The sequence below is a fragment of the Pristis pectinata genome, chromosome 6 (assembly GCF_009764475.1).
Source record: "Pristis pectinata isolate sPriPec2 chromosome 6, sPriPec2.1.pri, whole genome shotgun sequence".
NCBI classification, from domain to species: Eukaryota; Metazoa; Chordata; class Chondrichthyes; order Rhinopristiformes; family Pristidae; genus Pristis; species Pristis pectinata.
In genome coordinates this window covers 51,531,717-51,543,906 of record NC_067410.1, presented here as the reverse complement: position 1 = coordinate 51,543,906, position 12,190 = coordinate 51,531,717, and the positions used below count along the sequence as shown (strand labels likewise).

Genomic DNA, 12,190 nt, shown 5'->3' with positions numbered 1-12,190 from the left:
GTGAGAGGATCAATGGGGTGAAGGGAGTGGGGGAGTCAGGGAAGAGGTTTTAAGGAGGGGAAGTGGATGAAGGGGAGGGTGAGGAGAATGGTGAAGGGAGAGGCACGTGGCAAGGAGATGTGGGTTGAGGGCTGTGTGAGAGGTTCACTGTGTTGGAGGGGTGGGTTCAGGAGGCGAAGTGAGGGGTTCACATGGTGAGGGTGGGGGAAGGGAAGCTGAGGGGAGCAGGCGTGGGCGAGAGGACAGCCGAAGAGGAGGAGAGGTAGGGAGGGTGAGATCGACTGGGGTGGGGGGGGGGGAGGGGGGGCGGCGAGAGTGACGGGGTGGTGAGTGACCGTGAGGCTGGGTCAGAGGGACCCCGAGATTTCAACCCTGCCTCCCCTGGACACCCAGCACCCACTCACATCTGGAGAGAGGCGGTATTGAAGGCGTTCCACCAAGGGTTCGACTGGTCGATCGACGTCAGCTGCTTGTTGGTGGTTTTCTGCAAGAGAAATTCAGAGCAGTGAGTACCCCGAAAACACAGCCAAGTACACAGACCCAATACGCAGTCCCCATCACTGACCCAGTATGCAGCCCCCGTCACTAACCACGGTACGCAGCCCCCGTCAGTGGCCCCTATATAAGCCCATTGAACGAGACTCATTGCAAATATCCTGTGTGGACTCTGGACCCAAGCTTTTGATTGCCCACATCCAACCTCCACAGTGCTGGGAGTGGAGCCATTGGCAGTTGGCAGTGTGATCCCTGTTACTGTCTCTCTGCTGCCTCAAAGGACAGAGGGAGACCTGTGACAGGAGCCATCAACATATTGAGCTTTCATCATCTCCTGATCACTGAGAGCTCATGGGGAGTAGGGAGAGTCCAGACCAGTAGGCCAGTCCAGACACACCCCAGTAATGTGCAGCAAGACCAGTCCAGACAGGAGTGGAGACCAGGCTGACAAACTGCATCAGTATGGGAGGCGATGGTTCTAGACATGCTGCACAGAGAGGGAGAAACTCGTCCAGACCAACGGCATCTGTGTTTGGGGAATCCCATCATACAGACAGAGTGGGATCAGTCTAGACATACTGTCTCTGCATGCACACAGGACAAGCAGTCTAGACACATCTCCCAGCCGAGACAGACTATGCAGCAGAAGGGAGAGTTACATTGTACACGAGATCAGAGGTGCAAGATGCCTCCTACAGAAGCCACCACAATGTTCCTGGGAGCTGGGAGCTCTCAAAATAATAAATCACAGGTTCTGCCCAGACTGTCAACCACAGCTTTCACATTATTACCTGAGAAAATTCATAGACAACTCCTTCCCCTGCATTCTGACACCATGTCTTCATTTGTTCCTCAAAAGCCTGAAACAAGACAGAAGGTGACAGTGGTCTCCATCTATGGATGTCCAAGATCATGCTCACCCACCTCTGCCAGGTAAGGACAGGTCTCCCTCTGTCCTTTGATGCACACACACTCTCTTTGCCATTGTAAACCACTTAACAGACCATGGCATACCTTGAGGTCTACAGTGGGAGGGATCCGGATGTCAAAGCCGGCCATAAACTCATCAGGAACAACGTTGTTGGCTACACCTCCTTTTAAGGAGGTCAGGTTGACGGTGGTGACATCTCCCAGAGTCAGGCACTCATTTTGATTGAGCCTAGACACAACACAACAGCATGGTTACACTCAGAACCAGGACCTGTGTTAATGCTGCTCTGTCTGTGTCCTCTTCTCAGCTCTCATCATCACATGGATGTGTCCTCTTATCAGGTGCTCACTGCCTGTTGTCATTTGTTAGTTCATGCTGATTATCCATCATCTCCATGCACTGACCTTCGCCACCCCAGTCCGCACACAATAGTCCTACATACCGTACTGTGTCGATGGCCTCACCTTTCATTGCTGTTACTGTGTGTGCTCCAGTCTGATATTTGCACTCTGTGAATCTTTATTCCTTGCCCTGTGTGAGACCATTATGGTGCATTCATTCACCTGCCTTCTGTCGTCTGACCTTGTGTCTTTTTTCTCAGTACCCGTATCTCTTCTGCGTGTCTTGTGGTCCTGTGTCTGACCCCTGTGACCCTGCACCTATTGTCAGATGTGATATCAAAACAGCACACTTTGCTCCCGAATGGCTCCTACCTCTGATTCTACAACTTTGTCAGAGCTTGAAATGACTCTTGCAAGCTCTGTCCACAAACTGCCCAGTACTCAGCATTTCTTGTTCTTAAAAACCAGACTGCTCCCAAACTATAAAGTGCTGCTTCCTGCACCATCTGTGAGCCTGGTCTAGGTCCACCTCCATGAAGCTGGAGGGCTCTTTCTTGTACTGCTAACCCTCCTTTCTCAATATCCTACCTTCATTCATTATTACAGTTGTACAAGATGCCAATAAGACCCCACTTGGAGTACTGTGTACAGTTCTGGTCACCTTGCGATAGGAAGGATGTCATCAAACTGGAGAAGGTGCAAAAAAAGATTTTCGAGGATGTTCCCGGGATTGGAGGGTTTGTGTTACAAGGAAGGACAGGATAGGCTGGGACTTCTTTTTTCCTGGAGTGGAGGAGGCTAAGGGGTGACCTGAGAGGTTTATAAATTCACGAGGGACATAGATAAGGTGGATGGTCACAGTCTTTTCCCCAGGGTAGGATAGTCCAAAACTTGAGGATATTGGTTTAAGGTGAGAGGGAAAAGATTTAAAAGGGTCTGGAGGGGCAACTTTTTCCACACAGAGGGTCGTGGGCATATGGAACGAGCTTCCAGAGGAAGCTGTAGAGGCAGGTACAATTAAGACATTTAAAAGGCATTTGGACAGGTACATGGATCTGAAAGATTTAGAGGGATATGGGCCAAATGGAACCAGCTCAAGTAGGCATCTCGGCCACATGGACGAGTTGGGCCGAAAGGCCTGTTTCCAACATTGGGTCACTCTACAACTGTCTGACAGATTAATTACGTCACTGGGAGGTTGATCAGAGTTGAAGGATGTTCACAACAAAATGTTGCAACACCGGAAGCAAACACAAGAGGATCTAAAACTCTAAAGCATGTCAAAACGTGCCCATCACTTTTGACTTGGCATTCATCTCCACATAGCAGCACAAAAGGTAAACAAGATGCTGGATTTTCCTTGGTGGTTGGAATGGCTGCTCTTACACTGGTGGATGGGTGATTGGTAATGGGTTTCTAAGTTGATTGCACTTGTCAGTATTTCTCCTAGAGTCATAGAGCAATACAGCACGCACACAGGCCATTCGGCCCAATGAGTCCATGCCGGCTATGGTGCCCACCCAGCTAGTTCCAATTTCCTGCGTTTGGCCCATATCCCTCTAAGCCCTGCCCCTGCACATACTTATCCAAGTGCTTCTTAAATTACACTATTGTACCTGCCCCAACCACTTCCTCTGGCAGCTCATTCCATATACTCACCTCCCTCTGCATTAAAATGTTGCCCCTCATGTCCCCTTTAAATCTTTCCCCTCTCACCCTAAATCTATGACCGCTAGTTTTGGACTCTCCTACCCTTGGGGAAAGACTCCTACCATCCACCTTATCTATGCCTCTCATAATTTTAAACATTTCTATACGGTTGACCCTCATTCTCCTACATTCCAAGGAATAAATACTTAGCCTGACCAACCTCTCCCTGTAACTCAGACCCTCTAGTCCTGGTGCACCCTCATAAATCTTTTCCACCTTAATGCGCTGGAAGGCTGCAAATACCTCCTCCCTGGTAATATGAATGTTCTCCAAAACATCTCCACTTGTTTCCCTTATCTCTTGAGCAACCATGATTTTCCCCTCAGTAAACTCCAAAGAGATACATTTGTTAAAAATCCCCCCCATCTCCTGCAGCTCGAGACAAAGGCGGCCCTGCTGATCTCTAAGGGGACCTACTCCCTCCCTAGCCACCCTTTTACTCTTAATATATCTATAGAACCCCTTGTGATTTTCCTTAACCTTACCTGCCAGATCCTCTTTGCCCTCCTGATTTCCCTCTCAAGAGTATGCTTAATCTTTTTATATCAAGGGATTCACATGTCTCCGACCTCCTAAGCCCAATGTATTCTTCTTTCTTTTTCTTGACCAGAGCCCCAATATCTCTTGTCAGCCAGGGTTCCCTAAACTTGCCAGGTTTACCCTTCACCCTAACAGGCACATGCTGCTCCTGGACTCTCGATATCACTTAGGACCCTAACCTGTGGACCTGTCCTATCCTTTTCCATTACTATCTTAAGACTAATAGAATTATGGTCACTAGAGCAAAGTGCTCACTGACTGCCACTCCAGTTACTTGCCCTACCTCGTTCCGCAAGAGAAGGTCCAGTATTGCACCCTCCTGAGTAGGGCCCTTTATATATTGTCTTAGGAAACTTTCCTGGACACATTTCACAAATTCCACTCTGTTCAGGCCCTTGACACTCTGAGTAGTCCAGTCAATATCGGGGAACTTAAAATCTCCCACCAATACAACTCTATTATTCTTACAGCTATGAGCAATTTTACTACACACCTGATCCTCAAGTTCCCACTGACTACTGGGGGGGGGGGGGGGGGGGGGGGGGGGGGGCGGGTGGTCTATAATACAGACCCACTAGAATGACCCTCCCTTCTTGTTTCTAAGTTCTACCCTTATGGCCTCACTGGACAATCCCCCAAGAATGTCATCTCTAAGCACTGCTGTTAAATCCTCCCTTATTAAAAAGGCAACACCCCCTCCTCACTTACCTGTACTTCTGTCACGCCTGCAGTATCTGTATCCTGGAACACTGAGCTGCCAGTCCTGGACTTCCCTCAGCCATGTTTCTGTTATGGCTGAAACATCCCAGTCCTCAGAGACAATCCATAGTCTGCATTTGTCCACCTTACCTGTTATAAACCTTGTGCATTGAAATATGCAGTTTAACTGAGTATTCCTTTCCCTGCATTTACCTTGCCCCTGGCTACCTTGATTTCTAAATTCGCTCTCGCTGGCTACTGCCTTATCCCATGACTTGCTCCTGCTCAGAATCCCAGCCCCCTGCCAATCTACTTTAAACCCTCCCATGTAGCATTAGCAAATTTGCCTGCAAGGTTATTGGTCCCTCTCTGGTTCAAGCGCAACCTGTCCCTCTTGTACAGGTCACCTCTACCTTAGAAGAAATCCCAATTGTCCGAGAACCTGAATCCCTGCCCCCTGTACCAGCTCCTCAGCCCTCATTTAGCAGAGGGGTCCACATGAAGGCTGCTCCCTTCCACATCCAGTGAAGGACCTCCTCAGAGGCTTTCATTGTCCATGTAGCCTCTGGGCAACACTGCCCCAAGTCTACCCAAGCCATGGCCATCGTGGTCACAATACAAAACTAGACAATAGGGAACTCTGCAGAGTCTGACTGTTATGGCCAGGAACAAGTAACAGAACATACACAGACCAAATGCCCGATCTACAAATGTACTTCTCAGATTTCTCTGCAACATAGAAGGACATTCAGCTCATTGAGTCTATGCCAGCCCTCAGAGCAATCCCATCAGTCCTATTCCCCCATTTACTTCACTGCCTATTCTCGCTCTCGTGCCTGTTTACTCTTCTCTGATTCTCCTACCGCCTACTGGAGAGGCTGGATCTGTCTTCCTTGCAGAGGAGGTGGCTGAGGGGGGACCTGATAAGAGGTATGCAAAATTCTGAGAGGCATAGCTAGTGTAGATAATGGGAAACTTTTCTCCAAAGCAGAAGTGTCCAAAACCAGAGGGCAAGTGAAGAGTAAGAGGATGAGAGGGGATCTAAGGAAGAATTTTTTTCACCCAGAGGGTGGTTGCAATCTGGAATGCATTGCCTGAGGGTGGAAACAGAGACTCTCACAACATTTGGATAGGTTGAGGCTGTTTCCCCTGGAGCAAAGGAGGCTGAGGGGTGACCTCATAGGAGGTTTATAAAATCATGAGGTGCATAGATAAGGTGAATGGTCACAGTCTTTTCCTAGGCTAGGGGAGTCTAAAACCAGAGGGTATAGGTTTAAGGTGAGAGGGGAAAGTTCTGAGTTCTTCCAGCAGATTGTTTGTTGCTCCAGATTCCAGCATCTGCCGTCTCCAGTTTAACTCCCATGTTCTTCTTCGAAATAGCAATGTGAGATTTTTTGTTGTCATAGAGTCATCCATCATGGATACAGGCCCTTCAGCCACCACCCATTACACCGATCCCACATTAATCCCATTTTATTCTCCCCACATTCCGATCAACTCCCCCCTCACCAACACACTTGGGACAAATTACAGCAGCCAATTAACCGACCAATCTGCATGTGTTTGGGATGTGGGAGGTAACCAGAGCACCTGGGGGAAACTCACACGGTAACAGGGAGAACAAGCAAACTCCACACAGAGAGGACTGGAGGTCAGGACTGAACCTGGGTCACAGGCGCTGTGAGGTAGCAGCTCTACTGGCTACGCCACTGTAACACCCACAGCAAAATGCACATTCGCCCCGGTACAGCTATTTAATTTAAACATCTAACATGACAGTTGTTGCACTTTCACCATATCAGCCACATAAAAGGTGGTGGTAGCTCCACCAGATGGCGCAGGTAGAATCACTGTGAGACAGGGATCATGCACCTCTTAAAGCACTGACACCAGTGTGTGTTTCACCTCCAGTGCCATCAATGTCAGGAGGTTCAGTTACAGCCTGATACTCACTGGGAAAACTGTGGGATTAGTAACTGCAAAGGATAACAACACATGAATGATTAAAGAAGTCCAGGATTTTGTGAGATTAAAAATAAAGTATACAAAAAGGTCAGAACAAGCAGAGACGCAGGCCCTTGGGAAAAGACAAAGGCCAATAAAATGTAAAAAAAAATACAAGAGATACAAAAAAGTATGAAAAATCTTAAAGACATCAATCATTTTGAGTTGTATCAGGAGAAATGGGCAGTCAGGAACAATGAAGGCTTCATAAAAACAGTTAAATGAAAGCAAGGAAATGACACTCATGTTTATTGTTTACAAAGCTTCAGAATTTATATTGAAGCAGGAGGGAGGCAAGCTGAACGTTTGAAGGAAGCTAAAACTGAATTAGGAACTGAGACTCACCACAACAAACGTGACCAGAATAGCAGTGTTCAAGAACAAGATTGGAGAAGATCCCAGGACAGTGGGGGGGAGCGGTGGGAACGTGACCACCCCGTGATTTTAAAGAAGTGAGATGAGAACATTGCAAGTGCCCCAAGTATAGTGCCTTGACTCAGGAACAGTTCCCTCTGATTGGAAGTTGTGTATGTCCCTCCACTACGTTCAGGAGATCAGTGAGCCAGCACTCCCTCTGATTTGTACAGAGATGAATCAGATTTCTTTTAGCCAGGTACAGAAGGTGAAATATTTAGCAGCTGGAAGCAAATCTGAAGGAGCTTTTTCCTTTAATTTGAGCACAAGTTGAGACCAGTATGTTTGTCAACTGGAAAAAGTTTGCACACGAAGTGTTTTTTGAAAGCTAGTGCAAGAGCTAATAGTGGTTTGTTTTACAAGCTCCCAGTCTGAGCAAAGGTGATAACTGCCAGTTTATTCAGTGGAGCATGAACCACAGACCTTGAGGACGTCAAGTGCGAGGTACCAGGGTTCTGCTACTCACTGAAAGGCACGCCACAAAATACAAGGACGTTGTACTGTGTCAGCACACAAGCAATGTCTGAATGCAGGAAATATTGCAACTGATAAGAGAGAAGCATAGGGGGAAAGGAGATATTATTGATGGGAGACAATGCTACAACTAGAAGTAAATAGGCCCTGGCCAGGAACTCTTGTATATAAGTGAGCCACACACCAACTGGGAACTTAGAGGTCAAGGCCTTGAGCAATTGGAAAATAACCTGTTTAAAATATGTCAGCAGAGAGAGCAGAATCAGCACTTATCAATTTTGATTAAGCTAAAGAGGATGCAGAAAAGATTGACAAGGATGCTACAGGACTGGAGGGCTTGAGTTACAAGGAGATATTGGATAGGCTGGGACTGTTTTCCCTGGAGCAAAAGAGGCTGAGGGGTGACCTTATAGAGGTTTATAAAATTATGAGGGGCACAGATAGGGTCAGCATGGGCGAGATGGGCCAAATGGCCTGTTTCTGTGAATGAAAGCATCATTCTGGGTTGTAAGAATGGTAGAATTTTTCAGTACAGGAGGAAGATCTTCAGTGAATGTATCCATGCCAACCAAACACAGATAAGATTAATCTCACTTCCCAGTTCTTGGTCCATGGGTCCGTAGATAACTGCTCTTTGAGCACTAACTTGGTGACAAGTTCTGCCTCCAACATCCTAACAGACAGTGATTTCCTGACTCCCCCACCCCCCCATACATGGAAAAAAACTTCCTCCCCTCCTCCCGTCTATATCTGAAATCAATGCACCCACATTATCGAATCCTCTGCTGAGGGAAATGGGTTCTTTCTGTTTACACAGAAAATGCTGGAAACATTCATCACGAGGCATCACTTGTGTTTGGATGAACTACCTTCAACATGAAACATTAACTCTGTTTATCTCACCAAAGAAGCTGCCTGACCAGAGTATTTCTAATATTTTATATTATTTCAGATTTCCAGCATTTTATTTCCATACTCTGTGACAAAGTATTCACTGAGTATACTGACCAGTTCTCTGCATGGGTCACCTTCTTAGCCCCACCTTCTCTTCCTACCATCGCCTCGTAGAAGACATTGGGGATCTTTCTCCTCTAGGGTGACTACCATTCTATTCTGAAATCCTTTCTTTGACCTTCTTATCTTCTTTTCCACCTCCCCTCTCAAATGACTACATTCAGCCTGGGTCCCACTCAAATTGTTCATTTGAGCGCATCATTTCATTGTATTTTAATTTATTAATTCTCCAAGATATGGGTGTCAGTGGCAAGCCCAGCTTGAGCAGGTCGGGGGTGAGTCCCTGCTTGAATTGCTGCAACCCTTCTGGTGAAGGTGCTCTCACAGTGCTGTGGGGGAGGGAATTCCAGGATCTAATCCTAACCACAATGAAGGAATGGTGATATATATCCAAAGCCAGGGCAATGCGGAGGAGAACCCGGAAGCGGCGATGTTCCCATGCACCTGCTGCCCCTGCCCTTGGTTGTGGGGGTCATGGGTTTGGGAAGTGCTGTCAGAGTAGCCTGGGCGAGTAACTGCAGTGCATTCGTAGATGGTGCACATTGCTCCAGTGGTGGAGGGACAGATGTTTATAATGTATGGAGTTGAGATTTTTTTTAAAAAGAGTGTTGTTGGAGCTGCACTCATCCTAGCATAAGGTGAGTGTTCCACCTTGTACCTTCTAGCTGGTGACCTTAAGGTGTCTGAAGGCAAGTCACTCACCACAGGATACCCAATCTCTGACCTGCTCTTCTAGTCATGGTATGCCTGGTCCAATTGAGATTCTGGTCAATGGTGACCCCCAGGATGCTGATGGTGGGGGACTCGGTAACAGTAATGGCACTAAACATAAAAGGAAGGTTCTTAAGACCTTCTCTTGCTGGAGATGACCACTGCTTGGCATTTTCTGTGGCATGATTATTCCTTAACACTGCAGATGCGTCTCTGAATAGGGAAGGTTGCTTCAGGTAAAACCTTCCCTTGAAGCCTCTCTACATCCTCCTTCAGACTCACTATCCCCCCCTAGTTTTGTATCATCTGCAAATATGGACATATGATGTCTGGCCCCTCTAGCCATATCATTGACTTAGATTGTTAATAACTGCGGTACCCCACTAATCACAGTCTGCCAAGCCAAGAAGGAGCTGTTTAATCCCGGTCCTGCTGCACTTATAGAGGGTTAGGTTGGCTGAGAAAAGAGAAGCAGCGGAAAGGCAACAAACAGAAGAGACTCACTCGTTCACCCACACAACATCTGGGCTAGAAACTGCAGGTAGTGCCCCACACCACAACTAGTCCTAGAGTCATACAGCACAGAAACAGGCCCTTCGGTCCAACTCGTACATGCTGACCAAGATGTCCACCAAGCTAGTCCTATTTGCCTGCGTTTGGCCCATATCCCTCTAAACCCCTACTATCCATGTACTTATCCAAATGCCTTTAAATGTTGTTACTGCACTTACTTCAACCACTTTCTCTGGCATCTCGTTCCATATAGCCACCACCCTCTACATGAAAAAGTTAACTCTCAGGTCCCTTTTAAATTTTTCACCTCTCACCTTAAACCTTTCCCCTCAAATTTTTAGTTCCCTTTCCCTGGGAAAAAGACTGTGTACGTTCACCTTATCCATGTCCGTCATGATTTTTATACACCTCTATTAGGTCACCCCTCAGTCTCCTATATTCCAAGGAATAAAGTCCTAGCCTGCCCAACTTCTCCCCACAACTCAGGTCCTCTGTCCCTGGCAGCATCCTCAAATCTTCTCTGCACTCTTTCCAGTTTAATGATGCCTTTCCTATAACAGGGTGACCAAAACCGTACACAATATTCCAAGTAGTCCTGGTGGAACATCACCTAGTGGGGTGAAGGGTCAGTACTGCTGGGACACAGATGGTGGGAGATTCTTTGATTGCTAGGAATGCATTTTCTCCTTGGTTTAACAGAACCAAGGAGAAAATGTTTTATCAGAAGATAAGGAACTGGAGACATTTTTGAAGGGAAATGTACTATGGAGATGTGGTCGATGTTCAGGGATCTCTTGCAGGATGTTAGGGGTAAATTTGTCCAGGTGAGGCAGAGAAGGAAAGGCAGGGTGAAGGAACCATGGGTGACAAGGGAGGTGGAACAACTAGTCAGGAAGAAGGCGGCAGCATACATAAAGTGTAAGCAGCAAGGATCAGATAGGACTCGTGAGGAATATTGAGTAGCAAGGAAGGAACTTAAAAAGGGGCTGAGGAGAGCAAGAAGGGGACATGAAGAGGCTTTAGCGAGTAGGGTTAAGGAGAATCCCAAGGCTTTTTTCTCGTACGTGAAGAGCAGAAGGATGGCTAGAGTAAAGGTAGGTCCGATTAAAGACAAAGGTGGGAAGATGTGCCTGGAAGCTGTGGAAGTGGGTGAGGTTCTCTTCAGTATTCACCAAGAGGAGGGGTCTTGATGACGCTGAGGACAGTGTTGGTAAGGGTAATGTTCTAGAGTATGTAGATATCAAGAGAGAGGAGCTGTTAGAAAATATTAGAACAAATAAGTCCCCGGGGCCTGACGGAATATTCCCCAGGCTGCTTCGTGAGGTGAGGGAGGAGATTGCTGAACCATTGGCTAGGATCTTTGAGTCCTCGTTGGCCATGGGAATGGTACCAGAGGATTGGAGGGTGGCGAATGTTGTCCCCTTATTCAAAAAAGGTAGTAGGGATAGTCCAAGGAATTACAGACCAGTGAGCCTTACGTCTGTGGTGGGTAAGCTGTTGGAAAAGATTCTAAGAGATAGGATCTATGAGCATTTAGAGAATCATGGACTGATTAGGGACAGCCAGCATGGCTTTGTGAAGGGAAGATCTTGCCTCACAAGCCTGATAGGGTTCTTTGAGGTGGTGACCAGGAAGATTGAGGAGGGTAGTGCAGTAGATGTGGTCTACATGGATTTTAGCAAGGTGTCTGATAAGGTTCCACATGGTAGGTTTCTTCAGAAGATCAGAGGCCAAGGGATCCAGGGAGGCTTGGCCATGTGGATTCAGAATTGGCTTGCCTGTAGAAAGCAGAGGGTTGTGGTGGACGAAGTGCATTCAGATTGGAGGGCTGTGATTAGTAGTGTCCCACAGGGATCGGTTCTGGGACCTCTACTTTTTGTGATATTTATTCATGACTTAGATGAGGGGGTGGAAGAATGGGTTAGCAAGTTTGCAGACGACACAAAGATCAGTGGTGTTTTGGATAGTGTGGAGGGCTGTCGAAGCTTACAGAGGGATATTGATAGGATGCAGAGCTGGGCTGAGAAGTGGCAGATGGAGTTCAATCCAGAGAAGTGTGAGGTGTTACACTTTGGAAGGACAAACTCCAAGGCGGAGTACAAGGTTAATGGCAGGATTCTGGGCAGTGTGGAGGAGCAGAGGGATCTGGGGTTCATATCCACAGATCACCGAAAGTTGCCTCACAGGTGGATAGAGTAGTTAAGAAAGCTTATGGGATGTTAGCTTTCATAAGTGGTGGGATCAAGTTTAAGAGCCACGAAGTAATATTGCAGCTTTACAAAACTCTGGTTCGACCACACTTAAGAGTACTGTGTCCAGTTCTGGTCGCCGCATTACAGGAAGG

The 12,190-nt window shown here is 47.2% G+C and overlaps 1 protein-coding gene across 1 annotated transcript in view; it reads right to left on the bottom strand.

Moving 5' to 3' along the window:
* Window positions 1–12,190, bottom strand: part of LOC127571812 (aminoacylase-1A-like) — a 47,074-nt gene that overhangs the window by 5,748 nt on the left and 29,136 nt on the right. The window contains exons 11-13 of the mRNA XM_052018524.1: window positions 1,510–1,654; window positions 1,287–1,355; window positions 405–484 (exon numbers count right to left, since the gene is read on the bottom strand). Of these exons, the coding sequence (XP_051874484.1) occupies window positions 405–484; window positions 1,287–1,355; window positions 1,510–1,654 (294 nt within the window). The remainder of the gene's footprint in view (window positions 1–404; window positions 485–1,286; window positions 1,356–1,509; window positions 1,655–12,190) is intronic.